Source organism: Leopardus geoffroyi, chromosome D1, assembly GCF_018350155.1.
Source record: "Leopardus geoffroyi isolate Oge1 chromosome D1, O.geoffroyi_Oge1_pat1.0, whole genome shotgun sequence".
NCBI lineage: Eukaryota > Metazoa > Chordata > Mammalia > Carnivora > Felidae > Leopardus > Leopardus geoffroyi.
This window is the reverse complement of record NC_059329.1, coordinates 110,924,569-110,942,066: the sequence shown is the minus strand read 5'-3', so window position 1 is coordinate 110,942,066 and position 17,498 is coordinate 110,924,569. Positions and strand designations below refer to the sequence as shown.

The following is a 17,498-nucleotide window of genomic DNA, read 5'->3' as shown; positions in this document are numbered from 1 at the left end:
CTTGTGCAGCCTCCTCCGGGAAGCCCTCTTACCCCAGGGCATCTCCCCTCTTCTGCCCCCTGCCCCTGCCTCCCACAGATGTTTGCAAAAAGAACCGAAATGCCCTCAAAGGGCTTGACCCCAGGCAGTGGTGCCAGAGCTCAGAGGCTCCGGCTACTGGAATGCTGAGAACCAGAAAGTCCCCGTTCTGCCTGGAAAAGAAATCAGCCCTCCCCCAGGGGTGGGAGGGCCCTGGGACGATGGAGGCAAACCTAGGCTTCCAGAGGCCCTGCCCTTCTCCCTCTGGCCCAGCGTGATGATGGACGTGGCTGCCATATACTGTGCACTCACGACGTATCAGGGGCCCAGCACAGCACCTGTGATACCTGTTGATACAACACTGTGTCCTCCCCAGCTTCCCCGGCTAAGGGGTGATCTGTGACCGCCCCTGCATCTCACAGATGAAGAAGAGAAGCAGAGTGACAAGTCCCCAGGCGCTGTCCACCCCCGATGACCAATACCCTTTGTGCCCCCGGGTAGCTTGGGCAAGTCCTTCGTGGAACTGTAGGCTTCCCCAGCTGTGCCCCTGCACTGGGCCAGGACTCTGACATTGTGACCCCAGACTCCAGTCCTGGAACTCTGACGCGTGGACCTCCTGCCTCACGGGGCCCCTGCGTCAGCTCCCCACCAGGGTGCACTCTGTTGCGTGATGTACCTTTTGGGGGGTTGTGTCCACCCTCCCCCCTCCCCCCACCGCTTTCCCGCTCCTTCCCCAAAGGTCCTCACGCAACCTGGCTCTGCCTGGCTGGGCAGAGATGCGGGCAGAGACGGCAGCCACGCCTGTCCTTCTCCCAGAACAGATGGTCACCTCCCCATTCGGCACAGCGCTTGGATGGGGATCACCGATCAACAGATCAACAGCAACAGCACCAGATTCACATCGCCCTAACCAGTGGGCCAGGCCCCAGGCTGGCTCTCTCACGGCGGCACGACTCGAAAACAGCAAAGACACAAAAAAACGGAAATGCCCAACAGGGGGGAGGATGCTTCACCGGACAAGTATTTTTCAGGCAGTACAACTCATGTTATAGAAACACATGCCCCTCCTCTAACTGCCGATGCCCCTGCAACAGCGTCAGGGGGAATGCAGACACTCGTGGCAGAACGGCGGAGAAAGATACGCTGAGATACGAGGCGTCCCCAGGTGTCCCTTCAGCTTCTCTGCACGCAAAGCAGGACGGGCTACGTGACGCGCAGGGCCGCTGCAGGCTGAACACAGGGAGCCCCTGCCCCAGAATTATCCAGCATTTCAAGTCAGCGACAATGGAGCATTAAACCAAGCACGGGGCTCTTTGGAAGCCGGGGGCTCTGTGTGACCGCCCAGATCAAATGCCTGTGAGGTCAGTCCCGACGCCACCTAGCTCTTGCCTCAGGGCTGCCGCACGTGCTGTTCCTCGCGCCCCTTCCTTGGTCACTCTCAAGTCTCAGCCTGTCTCCTGGGAAGGACCTTCTCTGACCTTCCATCCGGGCCTCCAGCCCACCCCCCCACCCCCGCCCTCAGTACGTTATTCTGCGTCTCAGTCCTTCCTTTGTGTCCTGTGTTACTCTGATCCAAATCTGAATTCGCATTCTTCATTCACGTGCCTGCTTGGTTCCTGTCGACCCCTCCACAACTCAGAGGGACATTCCCTGTAGGAAGAGCAGGGGGCTGAGCGGGGGGGGGGGGGGTTCACATTTACCGCTCTGTTCTCTGCACGCAGCACACGCAGACACGCGGCCGTTCCTTGTGGACACGCGGAACTTGGTAGACTCCCTGTTTGCCAGGATGAACTTTTTGTTTTAAACCTGTGCCCAAAGGAGTGGTAACACTCCCTCGGCTCTGGTCGCGGGTCCCCAGGGAAGCCCCCAGTCTCCCTTTCCTTCCCCCCAAGTGCCACTGGCCCAGGGGCGGCCTGCTTCCTGACGTCTCTCAGCGGCCTCTCGCTGGCCACTCCACTGCCACCCGGCTGTGCTGGGCCCTAGACACCCCCCGGGACAGGCTGCACCCTGGACACACCTCATTCCCAGAAAAGCACACTGTGAACGTGACAGCCAGAGATAAGGAGCCTCGGACGGTGCTCCAGAGGAAGGAGGGGTGACACATCATTAGAAGACGGTCATTGTAGGAGACCCTGAAGCAGCAAGGGCGGCAAATGAAGGGCGGGGGGAGCACCGAGACACACTTGTGTGGGGGGAGGGAAGTCAACTGAACTTCACGCACCCCAATTTTTTCCACCGAGCAAGCGTCTGCAACCCGAATTTCCGTGGGGAGGGTGGTTATTGGGGCACGAAGATCCCACGGAAATGGGACGTAAGGATGAAAATGCATCAGAAATTCCCTATCGGTGTGGAAAATGCTTGGGGGAAAAGCAGAAAAGCAGGAGACGAAGCCAGCGGGGAGGCCCGCAGCCCCACACCGGCAGCGCGTGCTTGGGAGAGCCGGGAAGGCAGGAAAGGAGACGTCTGTTGGGCGCAGATCGCGGGGCGTCTCCTGATTCACAGTGTTCCCCTACACGACTGTCCTTTTGACAACACACACAGTGTTTGCTCGGCAAGTCGTGACAGCGAGCACCTCGGCTACAATCACGGCTTTCTGGCAGCCGACTGCGAGGTCACCGGACAGACCAGACCTGAGTCCCGAGCCCGGTAACGTGCCCGTCGGGCAGCCGAGCCCAGATCTAACCCTGCATCCCAGCCGCTGGGCCGCCCAGGTGCCCCCGGCTGCGGAGCTCCGAACACGTGAAACCTTCGCCGAGGGAAGGAGACCGCCAGCCCCACCCCCACGCCCCGCCAGGCCGGCTCCCCCCACCCCAGCCAGCGCCCCCCCCGTCTCACCTGCCTTGCACGTCTTGCCGTTGTTCTGAAGCTGGACGCCAGTGGGGCAGGCGCACGTGTAGAAAGGCTCCCTCGGGGACAGCAGGCACAGGTGAGAGCAGCCGCCATTGTCCTCCGCACACCGCGTGTGGACTGGGGAAGACAGGGCGGGGTGAGAGAAGGTTCCAGAACACAGCCCTCGACCCCACCCACCCACCCACACCACCCCATGGGGGCATCCTCCCTGCCCTGCTCCTCTTCCCAGCCTTCTACAATACGGAACCCTCATGTTCCTCGGGGCCCCTCGGATGGCACCTCCTCTGGGAAGGCCACCCTCGGCCGGGGTCTCAGGACCTGCCCGTGCGGTAGGGACTGGGGGGGCTCCTGGAGCAGAGGCCTGTCTCTGTGATGTGCTTGGAGCCCATGGGATCTGCACGAATGTTTGGTGGCCACACCTGGACACTCTAGGTGCTGATAACAACCCTTCTCATTGTCCCAAGCCCATCCGTGACCAAGACGCAACTGAACAAATCCTTCCGGCATTTCACTCTGCCCAGGGCAGGCAGGGGCGCAGTACTGTGACGTGTGGAGTATTAGCCCCTCACCCCCCGCAGACGACTGGAGCAGACTTGCAGGGGGGTCCCCCTCTTCTCCCTAACGCTGCCTCACGCACAGGGGGCTGCCCCCGCTGTGGATGCGGTAAGGACCGTGATGTTCTCACCAGGAGACCATCCTAGAGAGCCCCACCTTCCCTGGGGTGCTGACAGCTGCCACCCTTGCACCCCCACAGTTAAGTTCAAAGCTGGAACCTTCCACAGCACCCTGGTCCCCGAGGGAGGACGTGAGCCCAGGGCCGTGACCTTGCTAGCTGCCCGTCCCAGGAGCCCTGAGCCCGTGGGCGTCAAGCTTTCCGCCATCGAGGACCCCCGCCACCACCCTATGGAGACCCCAAGCCGGGAGCCTCAACTCACAGCAGATCGATCACCAGGAACTACTTAACCTCTGTCGGGCCCCGACAACGAAGCAACCTTGCTCGGGAGGCCCTCTGCCAGCTCTGAAGAGGACGGCGGGAGGGGGCACGGGGGCGCGGGGCCCCCCTGAAGCAGCCCCCATACCCGCTCTGCAGAGGGCCCTCCCGGTTGCGCCCCAGCTGGCCCTTGCACCCTGCATACACCTCCCCCTCCCCTCCACCACACCTCTCCTTCTCCTCCACTGCTGTGACGCAGATGCCCCCAGACTCGGGGCTCCTGCGGAGGGAAGACGCCAGCCGCCCCCCACCCGGCCCCCCACTTACAGTAAGGCTGCCGCTCTGGGCTAAGCACTTGAATATCCATGGGCGAATAGAGAGCTCGAAGGATCTCCTTCCTCTTCTCTCCCGTCTTCTTGTTACAGGCGTGGATGGAGCGCGTCTGCCAGTCCGTCCAGTACAGAGTGTCCCGGAGAGCGTCAGGGCAAAGGGGTGCGTCAGGCTGCCCTCCACCACCTTCTGCCTGCAGGGGCAGGAGGCACGGGTGGGAGCTGTGAGCAGACTCCCCGCGGTCCTGCACGCGCCCCGCTTGGAAACCCTCCCACGGCCACCGCGGACCCATTCACGTCACACAGGACGGCCGCGGGGCAGTTCCAGCCTCCCGCCACCCTTGACGGTGACGCGGCCCCCCCAGCCCTTCCCAACTGTTTCTAGAAAAGCGGCTGGTGACAAAGTGGCCCGCAGGGAAAGAAAAAGCGGCAAGGAGGAAGCCACCGGTGATGACAGCGAGCCGGGGACAACACGCCTGCCTCGCCCTGATGTTTGAACAACTTAGCACAAACTGCGCCAAACGTGCCTGTAACGCCAATAATTTATATTATCACAGTAAATCGAACTTGATACCAAAACAACGGGGCGCCTGGGTGGCTCAGTTGGTTAAGTGTCCAACTTCGGCTCAGGTTATGGTCTCGCGGTTCATGAGTTCGAGCCCCGTGTCGGGCTCGCTGCTGTCAGCGCTGAGCCTGCTTTGGATCCTCTGTCCCCCCCTCTCTCTGCCCCTCCCCTGCTCATTCCCTCCCCCCCCCCGCCTCAAAAATAAACATTAAAAAAATTTTTTAAAAGGAAAAAAAAAAAAAAAACGTCTTTCTTCTATGTATTTACAAAGCCCAGCAAACGAGAACATGTTTTTAATGAGATTATGGATTTCTAACTCTACACCTGGTGGCGTGGTTTCATGACCTTCCCTCGCCTATAGGCTCCCTGGTGGCGTGGAGGGCTGCAGGGGGCAGGTCACCACCACGTCCGAGCCCCTGGCACCGCACCTCAGAGAAACATTGACAAGGTTTTACGGAGCAACTGAAAGCCACATGCCCATGACCGTCCCTAATCTGACCCAATGATGCCTCCGTTTTGTTTTCTTGATGTCACTCCTTTAATGTTTATTTTCGAGAGAGAGAGAGAGAGAGAGGGAGAGAGGGAGAGAAAGAGGGAAGCACACACAGGGGAGGGGCAGAGAAAGAGGGAGACAGAGAATCCCAAGCAGGCTCCGTGCTGTCAGCACTGAGCCCGACGCGGGGCTCGAACCCACGAACTGCAAGATCGTGACCTGAGCCAAAATCGAGAGTCGAATGCTCAACCGACTGAGCCACCCAGGTGCCCCTGCCCCCCTTGATGTCACTTTTTAAATAGACTTATTGAGGCGACATTCACGTAACACAAAAGTAACCAGTCTGCTGAGTGACCAGTTCAGTGCTACGGAGCACAGTCACAATGTTACTTTCGCAACCACAGCCCCCAGCTACTTCCCTAAATTCCCGCTGCTCCTCTGGAGAACCCTGGGCCCCCTCAGCGGTTCCCCCTCACGTCCCCTCCACGGGGGCCCCCGGCGGCCACCAGTCTGCTTTCTGTCTCCGAGGATTTGCGCAGCCTGGACATTTCACATAAATGAAGTCATGCCACGCGTGGCCTTGTGTGACTCGCTTTGTTTCCTTTAGCATCAGGTTTGCACGGTCCCTCCGTGTGGCACACATGCTAGTGCATCACTGCTCCTCACGTCTGGACGGCATTCCGCGTGTGGATGGGTCACACTCTGTGTGTCTATCCACCTGCGGCCGCACATCTGGGCTGTTCGCACCTTTGGGCTATGGTTCGCACCACTGCTACGGACATTCGCGTGCATGTCTTTGTTCCTGCACCGATTTTCAATGCTCTCGGGGAGATGCCCAGGAGTGGAATCGCGAGATCGTACGGTCACTCGACGTTCGCATTCCGAGGCACCACCAAACTGCCCTTCGTGATGTCATTTATTTTTTTATTTTTTTTTTTAACATTTATTTATTTTTGAGACAGACAGAGACAGAGCATGAACGGGGGAGGGTCACAGAGAGGGAGACACAGAATCTGAAACAGGCTCCAGGCTCTGAGCTGTCAGCACAGAGCCCGACGCGGGGCCCGAACTCACGGACCGCGAGATCGTGACCTGAGCCGCAGTCGGCTGCTTAACTGACTGAGCCACCCAGGCGCCCCCGTGATGTCATTTTTTAAAGTAACGTTTATTTGTTTTGAGAGAGCGAGCGAGCACAAGGGTGAGGGAGGGGGAGAGAGAGAGAATCCCAAGCAGGCTCCGTGTGGCGCCCCACGTGGGCCTCGATCTCATCACCGTGAGATCGTGACCTGAGCCGAGTCAGCAATCAGATGCTTAACTGACTGAGCCACCCGGGCGCCCCGTGTCATTTTTTGATCAGAAAAGCCAGAGGTGTCGTTTCTCAGGCTGTCCCTCCTCCCTGCCTCAGCTGAAGGCACCACGGGAAGCTGGTGCCAGGCCTCAGCTCACCTCACCCACCCTCGCCCCTCCTCTCAGGACGCCCCTCTCCAGGTGGAGTTCCAGCCGTGAGCACCCTACCTCCTGCTGGATCCACGAACTCCCTGAGCACACCAGCCGCTATTGAGCGCTTACGGTGTCCAGGCGCCGTGCGATGAGTTGACGTGCGCCGTGGGATCGGACCCCATGGACACCTCTAGAAAGTACAATCACTACCCCCATTCACACGCGAGGCCCTGAGACTCTGAGCAGTGAGGCGACCCAGGCGTGGTCGCAGCTGAGAGGGGACCACGCAGGTCCGTCTGGCTCCAGCACTTACCCTCTTTACCAGCAGATTATGCTCCTACTGGAACAGCCCTAGACACACTCATAGAGTGTCAGCCACCTGCAGAGCCGGAAGAATCTGGCAGTGAGGCAGGAGGAGGGCTGAGTAAGTCCTGGAGTCACAGTGCCTGGCTTCTCTCGACTCTGACTAGCTGTGTGGCCTTGGGTGAGTTCACAGACCTCTCTGTGCAACATCATAATAGGGGATTATACCTGCAAACACTTCATAGGGTTGGTGTGAGCAGGTAACAAACTGATAAATATCCTGGTAAACAGCAAGTGCTATGGAAGGGTTAGCCACCATCACCCCGTCACCATGTCACCACCATCATCACCATCACCAACATCATCACTATAACCATCATCATCACCATCACTACCATCATCACCATCACTATCACCACCACCATCACCATCATCACAACCATCACCACCATCATCACCATCATCACTACCTCCATCATCATGACCATCACCACCATCACCTCCATCATCATCACCATCACCTCCATCATCACTTCCATCATCATCACCATCATCACCATCATCACCTCCATCACCTCCATCATCACTTCCATCATCATCACCATCATCATCACCATCATCACCTTCATCATCACCACCATCACCTCCATCATCACTTCCATCATCATCACCATCATCACCATCATCACCTCCATCATCACCATCATCACCATCATCGCCACCATCACCTCCATCATCACTTCCATCATCATCACCATCATCATCACCATCATCACCTTCATCATCACCACCATCACCTCCATCATCACTTCCATCATCATCACCATCATCACCTCCACCACCACCATCATCACCTTCACCACCACCGTCACCACCACCACCACCACCACCATCATCACCATCACCATCATCACCTCCATCATCACCATCATCACCTCCATCATCATCACCATCATCACCACCATCACCTCCATAATCACTTCCATCATCATCACCATCATCACCACTACCATCATCACCTCCATCACCACCATCATCACCTCCATCACCACCACCATCACCTCCATCACCACCATCACCACCATCACCTCCATCATCATCACCACCACCACCACCATCACCATCATCACCACCATCATCATCACCATCATCTTCATCATCACCACCACCACCACCACAATCACCACCACCACCACCATCATCACCACCACCATCATAACCATCACTATCACCACCACCATCATCACAACCATCACCACCATCATCACCATCATCACTACCTCCATCATCACCTCCATCATCACCATCATCACCACCATCACCATCTTCACTTCCATCATCATCATCACCTCCATCATCACCATCATCATCACCACCATCACCTCCATCATCACCACCACCATCACCTCCATCATCATCACCATCATCACCATCATCACCTCCATCATCATCACCATCATCACCTCCATCATCATCACCATCATCACCATCATCATCATCACCACCATCATCACCATCATCACCTCCATCATCATCATCACATCACCATCATCACCTCCATCATCATCATCACCATCATCACCATCATCACCTCCATCATCACCATCATCACCTCCATCATCATCACCATCATCACCTCCATCATCATCATCACCATCATCACCTCCATCATCATCACCACCAACACCATCATCACCTCCATCATCATCACCACCACCTCCATCATCACCATCACCATCATCACCTCCATCATCATCACCATCACCACCATCATCACCTCCATCATCATCACCATCATCACCATCATCACCTCCATCACCACCATCACCATCATCACCACCATCACTTCCCATCATCATCACCACCATCATCACCATCATCACCACCATCACCTCCATCATCACTTCCATCATCATCACCATCATCACCTCCATCATCATCACCATCACCACCATCATCACCTCCATCACCACCATCACCTCTATCATCACCACCATCACCACCATCACTTCCCATCATCATCACCACCATCATCACCATCATCACCACCATCACCTCCATCATCACTTCCATCATCATCACCATCATCATCATCACCATCACCTCCATCACCATCATCATCACCACCATCACTACCACCATCATCACCTCCATCATCATCACCATCATCATCATCACCATCACCTCCATCATCACTTCCATCATCATCACCACCATCACCACCATCACCTCCATCATCACCACCACCATCATCACCTCCATCATCATCACCATCATCACCATCACCACCACCACCACCACCATAATCACCTTCACCTCCATCATCACCACCACCATCATCAACTCCATTATCATCACCATCATCATCACCATCACCATCATCACCACCATCATCATCACCACCACCACCACATCATCATCACCACAACCATCACCTCCATCATCATCACCATCATCATCATCATCATCACCATCATCACCACCATCATCACCACCATCATCAGCACCATTTCATCACCACCATCACTATCACCACCACCATCATCACCACCACCATTATCATGGTTTAAATGCCACCACTATCCTTGCTGTCTCCTGTCATAATCCTTCAACCAGGCACCCCAGCCGGCAGCGTTTCCAGCGTCTAACTCTCCCTTCACAACGACCATGATCACTCAGCTCCCCAAGGACCACAGCTCCCCAGGCTGCCACACTCTCCAAGTCTCAAGCCAGGCCCCAGGCCAGTCTGTGATCCCAGAAACAATGGGATAGAGCGTTCCAAACCAGCTGGGCATGATCAGCAGAGGTCAGGAGAGAAATGAGGCCTCCTGCCAACAGCCATCAGAGTGAGCCTCTGACCTCAGTCGAGCCTTCAGATGACTGTAGCCCCAGCCAGGAGCTTGACTATAACCTCAGGACACACTCTGAGCCAGAACCACCCAGCTAAGCCACTCCTAATTCCTGATCCCCCTCCCCACCCCCAAAAAATCCCGTTTGCTGATTTAGGCAGCCCAGTTCAGGGGTATTTTGTTACACAGGAATAGATAACTAATACACGGTCCTGAATAAAATGAGGCAAACCTGCCAATATCCTCAAATCTGCGGGAGCTGTTACCTGCCTGTGTGTGCACAGTCTTCCCTAAGCCACGTGACTGCAGCCCACGGCACCGGCACCCACGTACTCCCCTCCTGGTTCGGGAGCCCCACCGTGCAGGAACAGGGCTCTCCTCCCAGGAGGATCCCCAAGACTCGGCACAGAGCTGGCAGGCAGTCTGGGCGGTAAATAAAGTGCCCTTCACCGTTCCTACATCTGAAGCGTAATGAGGTAGGGGGCCGAAAGCTCTCAAAGCAATTACCTGACATGTAAAACATCCTTGATATTTCACTCATTTAACCCACGTGACAGAGAAACGGTTATGCATAAGGCCCTCTGGTGAGGCCAGGGAATGCGATGGACACAAAAACCCCAGGATGCATACCTGGGGCGGGGAGGAAGGGGGCACGGCGAACTCTTTACAACCCTGTCGGACCCTGAGGCGGTCAGGGCCACGATCCCTTCTCTGCGATTCTGAAATCCAAAAAACTCTGACCACGGCGAGTTTTGTGGCAAGACCCGCGTGTGGCTGTGGGCTTGGTCATAGCCTTTCAACCCCCCTGAGAAGGAACATCCTGTGTCGTGTTGTGAACATAGTCACACGGGAGATGGCAGGTGCCCCCCAACCCCGGACCCCCCACGGGTATGCTGTGTGCTGTTACTGCATGAGGTTCTCAACAGTCCCGAATGCCTCAGGCCCCGGGGTTTCAGAGACGAGACCACGGGTCTGAGTTAAGAAGGGTCACCGGCCAGCGCCCGGCCTAGACCGGCCGAGGCCCTGGCGGTGGCCGGGGGGCCGCGGGGAAGGTGGGGACCCACCACCGGGCAGGCGCTCACCGGAAGGAGCCGTCCAGGTTGGCGCGGTGGATGAAGCTGAGCTTGGCGTCGGCCCAGTAGAGCTTCTGCTCCTCGAGGTCGATGGTCAGCCCGTTGGGCCAGTAAATGTCCGAGTCGACGATGATCTTCCGCGCGCTCCCATCCATGCCTGCCCGCTCGATTCGAGGTGTCTCTCCCCAGTCTGTCCAGTACATGTACCTGAGGAGGAGGCAAGCGCGAGCAGAGGAGACTAGCACAGACCTGCCTTTTCGGTCTCTGTTTCCTGTCGACGCGACCGCAGACGCACAGAGGCCGAATTTGTCCTAAAATCTCACCCATTCGACATAACCAGTGCTTAGGGCCTGGGGTATTATGGCTTCCAACTTGTTTTCTAGAAATCGTTCTTAGACAGCAATATACTCTGGGTATCCTCTCCTTTAACTAACAGAATTCTTCCTTCTTGTCTTTTTTTTTTTCATTTTTATTTCTGAGAGAGAAAGAGAGAGACAGAGACAGAGCATGAGCAGGGGAGGAGCAGAGAGAGGAGAGAGAGAGAGAAGAGAGGAGAGAGAGAGAGAGAGAGAGACAGAATTTGAAGCAGGCTCCAGGCTCCAAGCTGTCAGCGCAGAGCCCGACGCGGGGCTCAAACTCATGAATTGTGAGATCATGACCTAAGCTAAAGTCGGATGCTTAACTGAGTGAGCCACCCAGGCGCCCCCTCCCCCCCTTATTCTCTTGATGATAGAGTACTGTAAATTATTTACAAGACTCCACATCAGATGTTTGAGTTGTTCCTGATTTTTTGCCACTACAAAAATGCTGTAAATGAGCTTTTTTTTTTAAAATGTTTTATTTATTTTTGAGAGAGCACAAGCAGGGGAGGGGCAGAGAGAGAAGGGGACAGAGGATCTGAAGCCAGCTCTGTGCCGACAGCAACAAGCCCGATGCGGGGCTTGAACTCACGAACCGCAAGATCATGACCTGAACGGAAGTCAGACACCCAACCGACTGAGCCACCCAAGGGCCCCTGTAATTGAACTTCTAAAGCCAATTAAAACATGTAAGATGGAATGTTATTTAACAGTTTTAAAAAGTTAGCCATGAAGCCATGAAAAGTCATGGAGGAAACGTCAAAGTGTATTAATAAGTAAAAACAGCCAACCTGAAAAGCCTACACACCGTGGGATTCCCGCCATAAGACGATCTCAAATCTCGGGGCGCCTGGGGGGGGGGCTCAGTCAGTTGAGCATCCGACTTCGGCTCAGGTCATGATCTTACGGTTCATGAGTTCGAGCCCTGCATCAGGCTCCGTACTGGCAGCTCGGAGCCTGGAACCTGCTTCGGATTCTGTGTCTCCCTCTCTCTCTGCCCCTCCCCCACTTATGCGCGCGCTCTCTCTCTCTCTCTCTCGCTCTCTCTCTCTGCTCAAAAATAAATAACCATTAAAAAAATGAAAAAAAAATCTTTGTCAAAACCAGACTGTATACAAGCACATAGACAATCTCTGTACCTTCCCCTTAATTTTTCCACGAACCTAAAATCGCTTAAAAAAAACACAAAGTGTATTAAAAAAAAAAAAAAACCCACATGGGGGTGTGCACGGACATTACAACAGCAGTTTTCCCTGGTGGGGGGGGGGGCGGGGTGTGATCTGGGCTGCTTCTGCCCGCCCCCCAGTTTACAGTAAGGGGCAGGCACCTCACATCCACGAGAAACGACCCCAATTAAAGCTTCTTATATGGGACACTGGGGTGACAGGTTCACACCCCCCTCCAGTACCCAGAGAATGCGTCCAGTTGTCCAGGCGGGGCGACCACCCAGCGTGCACAGCTCTTAGCGACAGCGGACGGGAACCACACCAGCCCGGAGGACACGTGACCTCCGCGTTCCGGTCAGACGCGGATGAGCCACGGGACCCGAGGATGGGACACCTGTTTTATTTGGCCTGCCCGGCGCGTCTCTGCAGCCAGGAGGGCAGGGTCCACTTTCACTCTGAGAAGCCCCGCTCCCGGCGGTGGCCCATGATGCTCTCCGGGTGGTGCGGCCTCCCCGCTGCCCTCCCGCTGGGGTGGGTGCAGGCAGGTGCATCCTGGCCTCTCAGCAAATCCCATAACCCTCGGTCTCTGCGACTGCTTTAAAGGCCAGCAGCTTGCCCACGCGGGGCCGATGGGGGTGAGCCTGAAAGCCGGACCCGGGGAGGCAGGGAGCTCCTGGGTCCCCCCGCCCGTGCCATCTGTGAGAGGGCCTGCGGGGAGCGCAGATCCAGGTGGGGAGAGGCCGCGCCCCATCCCAGGCCCACAGACTCTCTCTTGCCTTCCAGCTGCTTCTCCTTGACCAGGCAAGTCCCCCACTGCCCTTGGCTCCGCTCCTTCACGGGCCGGATCTGGTCCCCTTTCAGCGAACCCTGAGCGTGCCCGCTGCTGCCTGTGAGCCAGGGGCAGCTCTGCGGCCACAGCAGGTGCGGGTGCCTGGGGGGCCACCCCCATTTGTGAGGCCGAGCGGTCTTGCCAGAGGGGTGTCGTATCTGAGCTGGTGCCACGCCCACCCGCTGGAGGAGCTGGGCCGGGGTCACCGACAACGAGCTTGCAGGAGCCAACCACACCCGGCCGCTGTCACCGAGCTCTGCTGCCCCCCAGCCCCGGTGGGGACGGAGAGGAAAAGAGAGCACCCTTCACACGGAACACCTCTCCCCAAAGCCTCCCTTGCGCTCTCTCCTCTGCACCTGGAGACGCAGCTGACGCAGGGCAAGCAGGAATTACTACTCCCACTGGACAGATGGGAAAACTGAGGCTCCAAAAGGAGCCCCACGTCACATGCCAGTGGCTTGGGAGCGCCGCATAGCTCTCTGAGTGAGGCCAGGGCCTGGCCATCATATGACTCACCCCTGTGCCAGCAGGCCCCGGGGCGGTGGTGAACTTTTCCTGGCAGCCCAAGGCCTGCAGGTGCTGTCGGCCAGCTCGGCAAAGGCTCCCGCCAGCCTGGTGTAGACGCCTTCCTTCGCGGTGTTTTCCCGCCCCCAGCAGCCTGGAGAGGGCCCAGCCTTTGCGCCACCCGCCGAGAAGGTATCGGGAGAATAAATCTCAGGGCAATCCACTCATGCCCTTCCCGAATGCTCCACGGCAGCCAGCGAGAAAGGCTCCTCAGGACCTCCTCGAGGAGCATAATTCAAATTCCTTCCCCCGGGTCTCATCACAGAGGCCCGCTGCTTTCCTTAAATGGGGAATTTGCGAGCCCCTCTGTCAGCAGAGACCAGTTGGCGTGGACGTGCTTTGGCAGAATCCCTGAACACGGCCACAGGCCCGGCCAAATTCCACGGGGGAAAATCAACTTCCGAAGGAAAGCAGAGCGCCTGGTCTTTGTGCAGAGGCTGGCCGCGGTCGTGGGGCGGTCGTGGGTCGTGGTTGTGCATTACTTTAGGGCAGGACCATTTTGCATGTTAAAGAAGGGGTTGGGTTTTAGCCTGGCTTAAGTGAGACCCGGGAGCCGCTGCAGCCCCTCGCGGGCCGAGCAGGCCGGGGCTGGTGCGGCCCCCACGCCAGGTGCTCCGAGCCAGAAGGTCCTCCCCAGAGCCTGACCTTGGCCCTGGGGATGCCGGGGTCCTCCCTCTGCCCCGCCTGGATGCTCGCACTTTGCCACCGGTGCTGCCAAAGCATTGCCAGGCTCAGCGTCAGGACCACGGGTGCTCCTGGCAGTGGGGCTCTTTCTTGGTCACGTGCACAGAGACGGACTGAGAACCTTCCTTCCTGATGAGGAGGTCCGGGTGGGTACCCCCTCATCCGAGGAAGAAGCCCAGTGGGAGACCATGGCACCGGAGGGCACGAGGAAATGACAGAGGCTCTGACGGAGCGGGGAAGGGGAAAGCGGATCCTGCAACCTTGTGCTCGTGGCTGGGACGCAGCACAAGACCTGTTGTCCCAGCTCTCAGGACGGCAGTCCCGTCCCCAGGACTCAGCCCCAACTTGTGACTTATGTCACTGTGGGCATCAAGCTGCCGGCCCGGAGTCCTCTCGTCCTGGGCAGCAGGGCGCCTCAGGGGACAGAACGGGCATCTCAAACCTTAGCCACAGGGGACAGAAGCGTGGGGGAGAAGGCCAGGGCCCCAGAAGTCCTTCCCAGGGCGTCAAACGCAAGGTCAACGTCGCCCCAGGAGCAGGGTGTGGGAGAGAATTCGGAGGCAACCTCAGACGGGATTTTAATCCTTTAATGGGAAAAAGCCAGAGCCAGAGACTGACCAGCTCCCGGGGATGGTACACGCAAGGCCAGCCTGACAGGAGCATGGAGCAGACTGCTCCCCACCGAGCACTGAGCACCCCCCAGCCAGGCACAAGCACCTCCCGACTGAGCACCTCCCCACCAAGCATCTCCCGATCAAGCACCAAGCACCTCCCAAGAGAGCACCTCCCCACCAAGCACCCAGCACCTCCAATCAAGCCCCTCCCAACCAGGCACCAAGCACCTCTTCACTAAGCACCTCCCAACTAGGCACCAAGCACCTCCTAACTGAGCACAAGCACCTCTCAACCAAGGTGGTGACAGGTCACGAGGAAGAAGAGAGATTTCTGTGCCCCGACACGGAGGCTACGTTTGGGGTGGGGGGGGAGGGGCATTTTTAGCGTAACAACAACACGTACCGAAGCCACTAACTGTTCGTGGTGTTTTCTGCATGACACGTGACATGGTCGCAACCCTGCACAGCTGGGGACACTGACACAAAGAGCAGCAGCACAGAACCCTTGCCTCTCGTCTTTCTCTCTAACCTACATGCAAAGTAACTGCAAACCCCACATGGTTCTGCCTTCCAAACAGATCCCAACTCTGGTCGCTTCTCACCCACATCCCTCCAGCTTTCTGATCCAAGCCGCCACCCGCTACGACCAGGTGACAGTGACAGCCGCCAATGAGCCCCCTGCCCCCACCCTGAAGTCCACCCTCGCTCCAACCGCCGGAGAGACCCCTTAACGCCCGGGCCAGACCCAGCGACTCCTCCACTCGAAATAGGGCCTGCCCCTCACCCACTCGATGTCCTCCCCTCTCCACACCCCCCCCCACCCCACTACAGCCCCTCCAACAGGCCGGGCCTCCTCCTACCCCAGGGCCTTTGCACTGGCCACTCTACCCACAATATCCGTCCCCTGCGTGGCCACATTTCTCGCTCTCTCATCTGCTCTCTCTCACCTCTCATCTCTCTGCTCAAATGTTGCTAACAGACACTCCTAGGCTCCTGACCTACAGGAAGCCACTTGCCTCACCCTCTTTGTCTTTGGGCCCTGCATTATTCTCTTCTGGGGCTCATATTCTTCTCAGACATACTATCTATCTACGGCCTTCTCCCCTCAGCGCAAAAGGGCCTCAGGGAGGCAGCCCTCAGCCTCTCCCATCACTGACAGTGTCCCCTCCCGGCCAGGGAGACTCAGCCATGCCAGCTGCCACCTCCTAAAAGGTGGTCGGCGACTCCGGGAGTCGCGGAGCCACACAGCAGGAGAGGAGAGGTCTGAATGGGGAGCATCCTGGGAGGTCAGCGTGGCCCCGGACAGCTCAGCCTGCTTGCGGTGGGGGTGGCAGAAGGGGCCTCAGGGACGCCACTGTCAGGCTCGGCCCCCCAGGACGCTGAGGCTGGGGTGCTCCTCCGGTGGGGGGGCGGCCCCAGGCTGGTCTGGCCTGACTCCAGTGAGTCTGATTATCACGACCTTCGGGGCCGTGAATCCCAGCCCATCCCGCCCCAGGTGCGTGCGCACACAGTTGACATGGGAACCAGCGGGTTCTAAGTCAACACGCTGAGCACCCCGGACATGCGGTTTACTTGGCCACCACAGCACCCCCTCGCCCAGCCTGTTCCCCGCGCCACCCACACACCAGCCACAGCGCGGCCAGGGTCACCCGCAGGGCAGAGAGGGCACGGGGGGGGGGGACAAGAGCAAGTTGGTGGCATTAGGTGACCAGAACCCAGGGGGTCGTACTGTCTTCCTGCTCCAGATGTCAGGGAGCCGTCCGCCTCCGACAGCGAACCGACGGTGGTTCGGCCGCTGCCTCCAGGCAGGCCAGGCACCCGCCGCCCGGGTAAGGGCGTGGGGGAGGAGGGGGCTCGGGGGCGGGCAGCGCCCGCTCAGGAAAGTCTAGCATGAGCCTGGCCGGGCCGGCCGGCGACACTCAGCCGCCTCCCCACGCCCTCTCCAGCACAGCCTCCAAATCCCAGGACGTTCCCAGCTTCGCTGCCAGTCACACAACCCCACCTGGATCTCACCGCTGGGCCCTGAGCCTTCGCGGGGCACGGTGAGCCCGGCCAGCCCAGGGAGCAGAGGAGAGCAGACGGCTTCCGAGAGGCCAGGGAAGCAACCCCCCGGCCAGCTCCACTTCCGGACAAGGGCCTTCACCTTGGACACCATCTTCGCCGACGCTGCCGGAAAGGCGTAAACGGCAGATTCTACCTGCTGGGTCGCCTGCGCCTTCTCGGGTGCCACCGCGCGCCCGACAGAGACGCCCAGTGACTCAGATCCACGGCCGCGCGCTCCCAGAGCCTCAGACGTGGCAGGTTTAAAACGGAAACCCAACCCCGGAACATCGAGGGGAAACAATTCTCGACAAGCTCTGAGAGGCGAACTCCTTTTAAGAGGGCCGGGTTTCCTCTGCCAGAGCTGCTCGGGCTCACGGGAACTCCAGAG

At 58.0% G+C, this 17,498-nt stretch overlaps 1 protein-coding gene across 1 annotated transcript in view; it reads right to left on the bottom strand.

Moving 5' to 3' along the window:
- Window positions 1-17,498, bottom strand: part of LRP5 (LDL receptor related protein 5) — a 105,731-nt gene that overhangs the window by 57,976 nt on the left and 30,257 nt on the right. Inside the window, 4 exon segments of the mRNA XM_045486152.1 lie at window positions 2,854-2,985; window positions 4,127-4,273; window positions 4,276-4,322; window positions 10,861-11,058. Coding sequence (XP_045342108.1) covers window positions 2,854-2,985; window positions 4,127-4,273; window positions 4,276-4,322; window positions 10,861-11,058 — 524 coding nt within the window.